Source organism: Cyprinus carpio, chromosome B7, assembly GCF_018340385.1.
Source record: "Cyprinus carpio isolate SPL01 chromosome B7, ASM1834038v1, whole genome shotgun sequence".
In the NCBI taxonomy this organism is placed as follows: domain Eukaryota; kingdom Metazoa; phylum Chordata; class Actinopteri; order Cypriniformes; family Cyprinidae; genus Cyprinus; species Cyprinus carpio.
In genome coordinates this window covers 34,366,116-34,378,330 of record NC_056603.1, presented here as the reverse complement: position 1 = coordinate 34,378,330, position 12,215 = coordinate 34,366,116, and the positions used below count along the sequence as shown (strand labels likewise).

The 12,215-nt window shown below is 43.2% G+C and overlaps 1 protein-coding gene across 21 annotated transcripts in view; it reads right to left on the bottom strand.

The window, feature by feature from the left end:
- Window positions 1–12,215, bottom strand: part of LOC109103604 (collagen alpha-1(XXV) chain) — a 527,306-nt gene that overhangs the window by 53,266 nt on the left and 461,825 nt on the right. For 20 of the 21 annotated variants that reach the window (XR_006155246.1, XM_042728388.1, XM_042728399.1 and 17 more), the window contains 4 exons: window positions 1,500–1,544; window positions 1,292–1,336; window positions 716–793; window positions 319–342 (listed from right to left, as the gene is read on the bottom strand). Coding sequence is in view for 20 of the 21 variants with exons in the window: in XM_042728388.1 (XP_042584322.1) it covers window positions 319–342; window positions 716–793; window positions 1,292–1,336; window positions 1,500–1,544 (192 nt within the window). In the remaining variant the exon portion in view is untranslated. The remainder of the gene's footprint in view (window positions 1–318; window positions 343–715; window positions 794–1,291; window positions 1,337–1,499; window positions 1,545–12,215) is intronic. The other variant, XM_042728382.1, reaches the window with a different exon arrangement.

The window sequence follows — 12,215 nt, the reverse complement described above, 5'->3', positions numbered from 1 at the left end:
CGTTCGTTTGTTTGTTTGTTTTGTAAAGATGTAAATAATGAATGTGAAATTACACTTGCAGCACACAAGGGACACATTTCTCACACATTTTTTGTTATATACAGACAGAACAACATTCACACACTTTGATCCTTGTTATTAAATTAAGTCTTCATCTCAAGTCAAATAAAAGAAATGTTAACACATGAGTGTTTCATTAATAAGGCACCTGTTAGAGAATTAGCAGAATTATGGGAGACACGTTTATGGAAGTATTGAATTCATGCTGATCAAAATACAGCACATATATAACACACACACAAAACAGAGGTGAATTACCGTAACTGTAATAGTAGTTATCTTCTGTAGTCGGTCGGGAAGGAGGGAAGGTAAAAGATAAAATTACAGTTATGGATCAGACCAACCAGTGTGTTATGCTTTCTGTCTGTGCCCATTTCTTTTCAAGCCCCACATAAAACACTACTGGTGAACGTTATCCATTATGCATTGTTGGGTGTGTATTTGAATTATTTAAAAGTTAATTCAGTGTGAACAGTCAGACTGAAGTTCATGCAATTTTATGTCAATCCTTACTTTCAGTCATAATTCTTCTCAATTACTTGACCATATATTAGGAATTGAGCACTTTGGCTTGTGATATGAATGCTGTCTTAACTTACAGGTTAGAAATATGATTTCCAGTGAAAGATAATAAATATGATATGATTCCACTAACCTGAAGAGCCTCTTTGATGTTTCCATTGTAGTCTATGATTTCAGTTGTACCCTGGTCACCTTTCTCCCCAGGTGGCCCCTGAACAAAAACAACATATTCATTAAGTGGGTAAATATAAATTCCAGCATTGTTTTCCAGCAATTCCTGTTACGACTCTGAGTAAGAAACTGCTTCTAACAATTCAGTGCATGCAGGGAACTGAACAAATAATTCGAACCGATTTGCCAACCAATTTAGATTGTTTTGCCTATTGTTTGACCAAGGGTTTGAACAAAATCTTCAGTGTAGTGTCAGTGTATCTTGTTACTGTCAGCTTATTTACCAGCTGTTTCAAAACATTATGCTCTGGATTTGTGAACAATCAATAAATCCTGATCGTTCTGGTTTCATTCTGTCAAGTGCAACCTTAACCCAAAACACCTAAGCAAAAAAACAAAAAACAAAAACAACAACAACAACAACAAAAAGGTTTCATACAACACAGCAATGAAATGATTTAAGAATAAAGTTAATGCACAGACCAGTGTTACATTTTCTAGTCATAGTTGTCCAAAAATCATTTCAGACTTTACTCACTTGTGATCCTGTTGGGCCTACATCACCTTTGTCTCCAAAATCTCCCTGTAATGGACAAATATTATATTTAAGTATTTTGAGAAAGTATAATATTGGCTGTTTGTTATATTAATATGTAACAAATTGTATTTGATTTAATACTTTAGCTTTACATTTTAATTGTTTTAACTTTCAAATGCACGTGGGTTACAGAAGAATAAAGACTGACCTTTGAACCTTTTGGGCCTGGTGCTCCTGGTTCCCCCTGCTCTCCTATAATTATTTGAAAACAGTTAAAGACTTATCATCAACACATTTAGAGGCAACATGATAGAATATCAGTTCTGTGTGTGGTCAGGTTAATTATGGTCCATGTTACTTTACTATTTTTTTATTTTTTTTATTTTTTTTAGATAATCAGAGATTGTTTATCTGAACTTTAGAAGACTGTCTGTCAATTAATGGCTTTTGTCTGACAGCTGGGGATTCATTATGTCTCATGTGTCTTTTGTTTATTTAGACTGGGTAAAGAACTCCTGTAGGTGCCCGTTTCAATAAAGAGGTTAAAAAAAGCCTGTTAAAAAAACAGCAGCTAAAAATGAGGTATAAAAACAATTCAATCAAGGTAAAGCTGTAAGCATGAAAGGTTCATGGGTGTAGGCTTAATTAGAGAAATAAAATTAACTATTGACTTGTACTCAGTCGACAGCAAGAAGACAGAGGCTCACAAAATGGGAGGATAACCTGCACCAGCACCACTGACAGATGAAGAGGAGATGGTAAGGTAGAAGAATTTTAAAATTCAAAAGGAAAAAGAATAACTGTTGCATTTGTATTTGTATGAAATAAAGATGACCAAATAAATTGTTAATAATATGTGTTTATTTAACAGCTGTGGTGGTGGTTACAGCATATATCTGGCATCCTTCCATTCCATGCAGCAATTAGCTTCATTTTCGGAGGGTGCGATGATGGGAATATATGTGTCATCAATGCATCCTACCACACTGGAAATCCTGAAGAAAATTCTAATTATTGGGTTACTTCCAGAGGTCCCGGCAAGATGTTATCAAGTGAATGTTTCATACCCTATGGCGGACAATTTTACATTTTACGTAAAATGCACTTAAAAGGAAAATCCCCCAGGAAACAAGACTAAATATCTTGGACCAATAGAATATGTATATTAACTTAAGAATTTTTAGATATTTGTACTTGAAATAAGACAAAAATACTCAGTAAGTAAAAAAAGCATTTATGCAGCGTGAAACAATGAATTAGGTATTTTAACATCACTTATGCTTTAAAAAGGGGGAGGAGACCGAAAGAAACTCTGGGTTTACCAAAGAAAACCTGCTTCCGACCAGGGGTGCATTTCCCAAAAGCATTGTTAGCTAACTATCGTCGTAAATTCCATTGAACTCTATTGGTAACGGCAGAACTTGCGCCCATAGTTGCTTTTGGGAAACGCACCCCAGATTAGGTTCACAGAGTAAGTTACCATGGTAACTGACTCTGAGAAATGGCCTTGACTTACCCTGCTTTTCCGAGTTTGACAAACCTCCCATTCTGAAACGGAAAACCCAGAGTTCCTCTTCAGGAACTCGAGCTGCGCTGGAAACGCTATGTGAACGCCTTCAGCGAGACCACGCTCTGTGTCACATGTGTAATCAGTCCAATGGAAGGTCGAGACATCATAGGCAGGTGACGTAGCGACCAGGAAGCTATAAAAGCATGTGAGGTGGAACCGGCATCAGCTTTTTTTGTCATTCAGCAAGCGCTATGTGTGTGTGTCAGTCGCTATCCATTTGTGAGTCTTATTTAGTATTGCTTGTCCACTTATAAGCTCCATTAAGTCAAAGCTTCAGTCAAAAGAAGCATTTGGGCAAGCGGGCAGCGTTCAGGCTGTGTGTTCCTCCCTGCCCGTGCTATATTTTGGGTGAGGACACACACAGTTTGTGTGTTGTCTGCTTGGGAGCGAAGCACGCAGAGTCAGCTCTCGTCCCCCCCATGGAGAGGGTGCGACGCTCCGCCTGTCTTTCTCTGAGGAGATTGATACGGAGGGCATCGATAACCACTGTGCAGCAGTCTTTAGAAATCAGCGCAGCGCAGTACAAGTCAAACTATGGTATGTTGACAATGTTGTGGCTCAACAATGATTTTATGTTATGGACATTTTAAGACTAATAATAAAATATGTTCGCAATGGATACAGGCCTATTTATGAAGTTGACTTTATTTGGTATCAGAACTAATATGGTGGTAATTAGCCTAGACTATTTTGTAATGTCATTAAAGCGTTTAAATTGGCAATCATTTTTGATAATTAAAATCTGGCAAACAATTTGGCTCTAAATGGCTAAGATCTATAAATGGGCAAGCATGGTGGTGTCCAGTAAGCGACCAACTATGGCAGCGATCCAACGTGCCCTTGTATTGAATCAAAGACGGCGACGGCGGAGCCGTTTAGTCCATGCAATGCGGCAAACAATTTTTTTACTTAAGCCCTTTTGACATTTTGCCTGACATGTATATATTAAAAAAAGTTCGCCTCCCAAGACAACTCATTATGGAGCTCCTGGACCTTCTCAGACCTGCGCTTGCCAGGCTAACGCAGCGGAATTTTGCTTTGAGCCCTGAAGTCCAGCTGCTTGCAGCGCTAAGCTTTTTTGCTACAGGGAGCTTCATCGAGGTCGTGGGAGAGGGCTATGGCCTAAGCAAGACCTCGGTGTGAAGGTGCGTCCACACTGTCACCAACGCCCTTCTGCGCCATGCCGGGGATTACATCCGGGGAATTCTGATTGTAAAGTACCTTACTATTAATATAAAAGTGTATTACATAATTTTTAGAAGTCGTTAAACCCATGTCAAGAAGCGGCACAACGGGATAAGGAGGGTGGATGATTAGCGAGGGATACCCGGTTCGTTTACCCATCACAACATACTGTGTGAACATATTACTGACGATTTGATAATTTAATTAATAGTCTATATTTTACGGATAACTTAAACTATGTTAAAATACATGTTACTGGAATAATTTGAGGAATGTTTCATTTGCATAGAACGTGTTGTCTTTCTTAACGTCGTAATGCACCTTCGCGTGAAGTGGAAAATCGATTCCTGAGCAATTGATGCCATTTTATCCAGCACCTTCACTTGGGACAGCTCCTTTGTAAAGTCGAACGTAAGAGGCAGCGTCTTAAGAAGCTTCCTAAGGGACACTTCGGGGAACACACTTAGGAACATAAACAACTTTGGTAAGATATATCTTTCGAGTCTTCTTAGCATGCTAAAAGTGAGCGTTATCGGGGAACGGGGCCCTGGTTGTTTGATTGCAATTAATTCTGAGGAATAAAATGAAGTATTTATCTCACTTTGAGAATTATACGTGGGCTCTTGGGATAAAAATTTCTCGAATGAGAGCACGTTTTTATCTCTCTTCCTCTGAGGAGATTAAGGCAGTCAGCAAGGGCTGCTGGGCAGGAGCAGTCCCAACTCTACTGTGTTCCAGCCCCTCGTGCCGGGGGTGTCAACTTCTCATATTACACTGAGTCTAGAGTCAGAGTTGTGCTTCCAGGCTGAAGGCTTCTAGCGGAAGGCGGTTCTGTGTCATTCTCGCTGGCCAGCTCCCTCTGGGGAAGAGCGGCGTACACCGCATTACACGGTGCCCATCTCTCCTCAGTGCCCTCAGGAGATCAGTCTGCCAACCCTGCCGGTGTTCCAGGGTGCAGCGGTTTCTGGCGAGCACTTCTCTCAGTTACTGCCCGGAATCGTAGTGGTCCTAAGAGGCTCACTACCTCTACGGGGGTCTCTAGAGCAGCCAGTACGGTCGTCCTCTGCTGGTCCGCCACTTCAGGGCACCGAGCTAGCTGCTCTAGGTGCACCAGAGGTCAGTCTCACGAGACTGGTTCCCTTAGGAGGTCACACGGCAGTGTGGGAGCCCCTGCCAAGTTTGCTTCATTGGGTCCTGCACCGAGCATGCTCTGGTCTAGTCTTACTAGCAGACGACGTGGGTCTGAGGAGCGTCGTTTTTAATAGGAGACTTCAGCTATGAGAGTCCTGATGCTGTGACTCAGGACCTCGGAGGGCAGGCCCCTCTGGGGAAGAGTGGTGTACACGGCATTACACTGTGCCTGTCTCTCCTCAGTGCCCTAAGGAGATCGATCTGCCAACCTTGCCGGTGTTCCAGGGCGGAGCGGTCTCTGGCGAGTGCTTCTCTCAGTTACCGCCCGGAAACATAGTGTTGCTAAGAGGCTCGCAGCCTCCACTGAGGTTTCCAGAGCAGCTAGTTCGGCCGTCTCCTGCTGGTGCGCCACTTCAGGGCACCGAGCTTACTGCTCTGATGACACCAGAGATCAGTCTCAAGAGGCTGATTCCCTTAGTAGACTATTTAGCAGCGTGAAAACTACTGGCAAATGTGTCTCAGTGGGTCCTGCACACTGTAGTGAGAGGCCACAGAATCCAGTTCGGTTCTCCTCCACCTCAATTCAACAGGGACTTTCCCACCCTGGTGGGCCCCGAGCTGGCTCTGGTAATGAAACAGAAGTAGACACTCTCTGAGGACGGAGGCCATCGAGGTGGTCCCTCCTTGCATTACAGAGTCCGGGTCCTACAGCTGGTACTTCACCGTTCCCGAGGAAGGATGAGGTGTTGCGTCCTATTTTAGATCTGCGTCTTTTGAGCCGCTCAGTCAGGGGACTGAAGTTCAGCACGCTCGCACTCAAACAGGTTTCGTCTCAGACCAAGTCTGAGGACTGATGTGTCAGAATTGATCTAAAAGATGCACTTATTTCCATCCTTCCTCATCGGAAGTTCCTGAGGTTTGCTTTTGGGGGCAAAAGCCTACAAATACCGGTCCTTCCTCTGGCCTTGCACCCTCAACCCACACTTTCACAACTCAACCAGATTGACAATTGGTTGATACTAGCTCAATCAGAGTGTATGGCGGTTCGGCATTGAGGTGTCGTTCTCACTCACACGAAAAAGCTGGGGTTAAGACTTAACGCCAAGAAAAGTGTGCTTTATCCAATACAGAGAAACCATTCATCTGGGTGTGGTGTGGGATTCGACCACGATGCAGGCACAAGTCCCCTGCTCGGATCGAGTCGATCCTCACCGCAGTCACGAGAGTGAGAGAAGGCCAGTCACCCATTGTCAAGCAGTTTCAGAGACTGCTGGGTCTGATGGCAGCTGCGTCCAACGTGATAACTCTTGGCCTGCTGTACATGAGACCCCTACAGTGGTGGCTCAAGACCAAGGGGTTCTCCCCAAAGGGGAAAACTGCTTTGCATTCTCAAGATTACGCAGAGGTCCTACGTGCCTTAGACATATGGTGGAAACCTTGGTTCTTGTCTCAGGGCCCAGTTCTAGGAGCTCCTTATCGCTGCATAACATTTAACACCAGATGCGTCCCTCACCGGTTTGGGTGCGGTCATGAGTGGCCCCCCTGCCCGTGATCTGTGGAGTAGTCGCCATTTGACATGGCAAACTAACTGCCTGGAGATGCTGGCTGTGCTTCGAACACTTAAACACTTTCTCCCAGACCTAAGAGGTCACCATGTGTTGGTGCGCACTGACAACACAGCGGTGGTCTCTTATATTAACCACCAAGGGGGTCTGTGCTCACGCTGTTTGTACAAACTAGCATACCAAATCCTTGTGTGGTCCCAGGGCAAACTCCTGGGCATCTGAATATGGGAGCAGACTTCCTGTTGAGGAAGGGGAAGAGGCCCAGGGAATGGATGCTTCACCCTGAAGTGTTGAAGAAGATTTGGAGAATTTTTTTGGCCAGACTCAGGTGGACCTCTTTGCGACTCGATAGACATCGCACTGTCCCCTCTGGTTCTCTATCTGACTCATCCAGCTCCATTGGGGCTTCGTCTGTACACCTTTCCCCAGATTGCTCTGCTCCCAGGAGTTCTGGAGAGATTGCGCCGGGACGGGGTCCTTCTGCTCTTAGTAGCCCCATTCTGGCCGGGCTGAGTATGGTTCTCAGAATTGATTTTCTTCCTAGACGGCTCTCCAGGCATGCCCCCGCTCAGAGTTGGAAGTTATGGGTGTGGCCCCTGAGGGGGCACAGCTCGTAGCTTCCAGTCTCTCAACCGAGGTTGCTGAGACCATCCTCCAATCCAGAGTTCCCTCCATGAGGAAACTGTATGCCTTGAAGTAAAAAAATTTCACCTGCTGGTCCTGAGACCGCCTGCTCGACCCAGTTAACTGCCCGGTTGGTAGAGTTCTGGAGTTCCTGCAGGCCTTTCTCTCCACAGAGTTGACCCATTCCACTCTGAACGTCTACGTGGCAGCCACTGCAGCCTACCGTGCCCCTCTTGGTGGCCAGTCTGTAGGCAGACACCCTTTGGTTACACGTTTCCTCTGCGCTGAGGCTGAGGCCTCTGGCCAGAGAAGCTTATTCTAAGTGGTGGATGAGAATGCTATGTCATAGCCTCGAGTTCTCTGAGCTCCCCTCTCCTTTGGGGGTCAAGGCTCACTCCTACAGAAGTTGGCCTTCGGGACGTTGGGCCCCGCCTACTTTAGCCACTCCTGGCTCCCTTTTCTCTCACCTTAGTTGTGCTCTTCCACACTAGGCAGGGATTTGCAAGTCTGGCAGCGTGGGCATCTCGTTCCCATAGCGTTTTTGACACAGCTCGAGTCCATGAAGAGGAACGCCCCTAGGTTACGTATGTAACCCTAGTTCCTTGAAGGAACAAGACACTGCATCTCAGGGCCATACTTCCGGCATCCCTGTCAGCGCTTGCTTCATTCCTAGAAACTGACACCGGTTCCACCTCATGTGCTTTTAAAGCTTCCTGGTTGCTACGTCACCAGCCTATGACTTCTTGCCCTTCCATTGGACTGATTACACATGTAATTCAGAGCGTGGTCTCGCTAAAGGCGTTCCCATAGTGTTTCCGACGCAGCATCTCGTTCCTTCAAGGAACTAGGGTTACATACGTAACCTAGAAGCGTTTCCTTCATTTCAAGGTTTACATATTCAGAGTTTTCACTTAACCTCCTTTCTGAAACAGGCCCAAGAAATTACTCACGGCATAAACACAGCTAATTGACCGTTCGCAGGGAGCTCGACTGACAGGTGATCTGACCAATCAGAGCGCGGATATTATGTGGCGCCGCTGATGTCCCCCATCTTGCCCAACATCTACGGCCAGCCTCCATAGAAATGCATGTTAAAATGGGGTAAAAAATATATATTTTTTTTATTTCTTTTTTAATATAACTAATTTTAAAAGTGTGTGGAGGTATAAGCTGTGCTGCTGTTGGCTGCCACAGTAACGACAATGAGCTAAGGAATTCCTTTAAAGTACTTGATTTGCTTTCCAGAAATCTGTCATTGTCTGGCATTGTACGCATGGCTTGGAGCACTTAAGTTAAAATACTAAGTGTGAAATAATAAAATAATATGTTAAAATGTGTGCTCTTATCATTCTATGGACAAAATCCCGTGAACTTCATCCCGATCGGGAGCTGTATATGCACATGTATGCTCATCTGTTTTTTAGTGCAGCTAACCTCGCGTCGCTTCATGTTATCTTCCCTCTCAGCAGTCTATGACAGGTCCTTTACTGCAAAAAGACGGTCACTGTTATACTGCAGTGAAACTCAAGTGATGAAACTGTGGTGCCATGTGCTTTTTTAAACAATTTTCATAGGTTTCACATTATATTGTTGGCTCGGAAAATATGTAAATGCTAATGCCCAGTAATCGCAGATGTATCCCTTCTAGCCTTAACCACAAATCAGACTGGAGAGTAGATTAACTTTGGTGGACTTACGTAAATTTGAAAATGGTGTGTTCCGCGGTTGATTTAAAATACTTTCTGATGTTTATTCATGTTCATTTCATGCTTTACGTAAATGTGAACCATGTTTGAACCGGAGCAATACAGTGATCTGTCATGACAAATTAAAGACCCACAAAATGGTATTTATTGTTTGAATTTCTTTAAAAATTACAAAATTTGAAAGCTGAGAGTCCTGAGACCTTGTTTCATACCAGAAGTAACCTATTTTCTGCTCTGTCTTGTCTGTCGGCACGTTGTCAGTTTACTCTTTGCTCTGCGATGTATTTTTCACTGCATGAGAACATGGGGCAAATTCCAAACATAAGCGGGCATCCCTATGCCTTACTCCCTTCGAAGGGCAGAGCCCTTGAAGTGTATTCTTTAAAGGGTGTAGGGCATTTCTGTCTCGTAAAAGCATTTAAAACTCCCTTGGCAAAGGGAGAGACTGACAGAAAGTTACCTTGAAAATGTTACGCATACGTGCAGCATTCAGCGCTCCAACAATTGTTGCAAATACATATTTATTAAGTTGGCTTGAAAAGACTTTTGACTTGAGTTGCTATATCTTTTCTAACTGATCCGACTTACAGTTTTCCTAAAAGTGATGGTCAAATCTCAGAAAAACTCCCAGAGACTTACATTGAAAAGTCTGAACATTCCATTAAACTCCAACTATCAAATAATCTAATCTAAACACACTGAATTCCATTAGACTCAATGAAGCTGCCATTCTATGTACTATTTCTATATGGGATAAATATCCTGCCATGATTCAAAACTGAAAATAAAGTTCTGAAAGGTTGAAACTAAGTGTTCGAAAACTCAAAATCTTACAAAAAAAGTTTTGCAAGATCGAAAAATAAGATTTGCAAGCTTGCAAAATGAAAAAAATATAAATAAATTAAATATCTCTGCAAACATTATGTTGTTTTTGAGATTTCCTTTTTCAGAACTGCAACATATTTTTTTATGATGTTGCGCAAAGAATTCTTCAGAGTTTCAAATTTGTCAGTGTTCTCCCACTGTATTAGTTTGTTTTCCAGGTTTGAAACCTTGTAAATGGTGATCTGAAAACTGGTGTGCGAATGTGTGAAAAAAAGTTTTGAAACTCTGAAAACAGAGTTTTGCAGGCTTGCAAAGTGGTAAAAAAAATCTCTGCAAACATAATTTTGTTTTTGAGTTTTCCTTCTTCAGAAGTGCAACAGTGTACAGTGTTGTGCAATCATTTTTTTCAGAGTTTCGAATTTGTCACTGTTCTCCCAGTGTATAGTTTGTTTTCCAGATTTGAAACCTTGTAAATAGTGATCTGAAAACTGGTGTGCGAATAGGTGAAAAAAAGTTTTTAAACTCTGAAAACTGAGGTTTAAAGGGGCGAAACTTATTACATTACATTACATTTGCACTCCTATTGCAGACTATTTTTTCAGAGCCTAGTTTACAACACCCACTTTGCGGAGATACGCCCACACAGTTGCGAGCTTGCGACTCACGTGATTTGTGGCAGCGTTGTCACCGAGCGGCAACCTCCCGCTCTCTCTCGTGAAGCCAACAAGGAAGTGACTAAAACTGTAATTTATCTACTGACCGCTTGAGGCTGGCTGCAAAAGGGAGTCAATCCCATAGACTCCCCATGTTAAAATGCTCAACTTTACAGCAGAAAAAAACATGTTTACAGCCTGGTGCAAAAAGTGATTTTGGTCTGTATAGCTAATTTTGCCCTTCATGACAACTGTGAGGGTGGTGAATTTTTTTATAACTCCGTTTAAATTATATTAAGCCTTAAAGTTCTGCATAATTAAGGGCGTGGCCACGTGAGTGACAGGTGGACTGCCGCTGCCAACAATGCCGTCGCACTAGGTGGGTGTGGCTTTATCAACCAGCTCCCGCCTTTTTGCCCATTTTAAATTATCCGTGAGAGTCGCGTGGTAACGCACTGCCAAGATGGCGACGGCCCGCTCTGCACACTTTGAGCTTCAAAAACGCTCTTCAGGAGTCTATGGGTGACGTCACAGACACTAAGGTCCATGTTTTTATACAGTCTATGGTTGTCATGCAGCTCTGCTCTGAAACTCAGACTGAGCGAAAATGAAGCTTCGCAACCTCATAACTTAAAAAAAAAACTGGAGGGAGGGCCTTCTGCTCTTGGCCAATGCTTTGCTGTCTGCTGACGTACAGTCCAATCACAAGTCGTATTTACTGGAAAGGTGGGATTGACCGACTGCTCCGCCAATGACGAAAGTGCACAGGATACGCAAACAGAGGATGCACGGATCTCTGGCCACAAGGCGGTCCCGTCTAGAGCTGCAAGAACCGCGTCCATGGCTGGTGTGGCGTATATTCCGGTCCAAAAATAAGGCTACCGACTTGTCGCGGGAATTCACTATACAACTGCCAGTAGCCATTGAGTTTACCACTGATAGGCCGGCGGTGCATCAATATACACACTCAACTCACGCAGCGAACGACTCATTTTCCTCAGCTGGCGACTCACTTTTCACGCAGCGAATGACTCACTTTCCTCAGCGAACGAGTCATTTTCCTCAGCTGGCGACTCCCTCACGCAGCGAACGACTCACTTTCCTCAGCTGGCGACTCACTTTCCGCAGCCGGTGACTCACTTTCCTCACGCAGCGAACGAATCACTTTCCTCACGCAGCGAACGAATCACTTTCCGCACCCGGTGATTAGCTTTCGACTCTCTTTCATCGAATGGCGAACGAATCACTTTCCTCACGCAGCGAACGAATCACTTTCCGCGGCCGGAGACTCCCTTTAGTCAAGTGGCTCTCGCTTCATGTAGGGACCGAATATTATAATTAAAGTGACTTCTATATTGCATCCAAAAGAATATTTAGATATGATATTTAAATATTCAGAAAGGTGTACAATGTTTTTTTTTTTACTTTCATTAAAATATTTCAATAAAATGATAAATAATTGCCTATAAAACATATATACAAATAGTTTATATCATATTTTTTTTAAACATTATATATTCATTAGCCTACTTATTTATGTTTTAAATATACTTATATATATATATACTACTTATATAATATATGAAAATACAGATGTTTAGATTATAATTCAGGTTTATTTTTTATAATTTTTACAAAATATAGATTTTAAAATGTCTCAATACA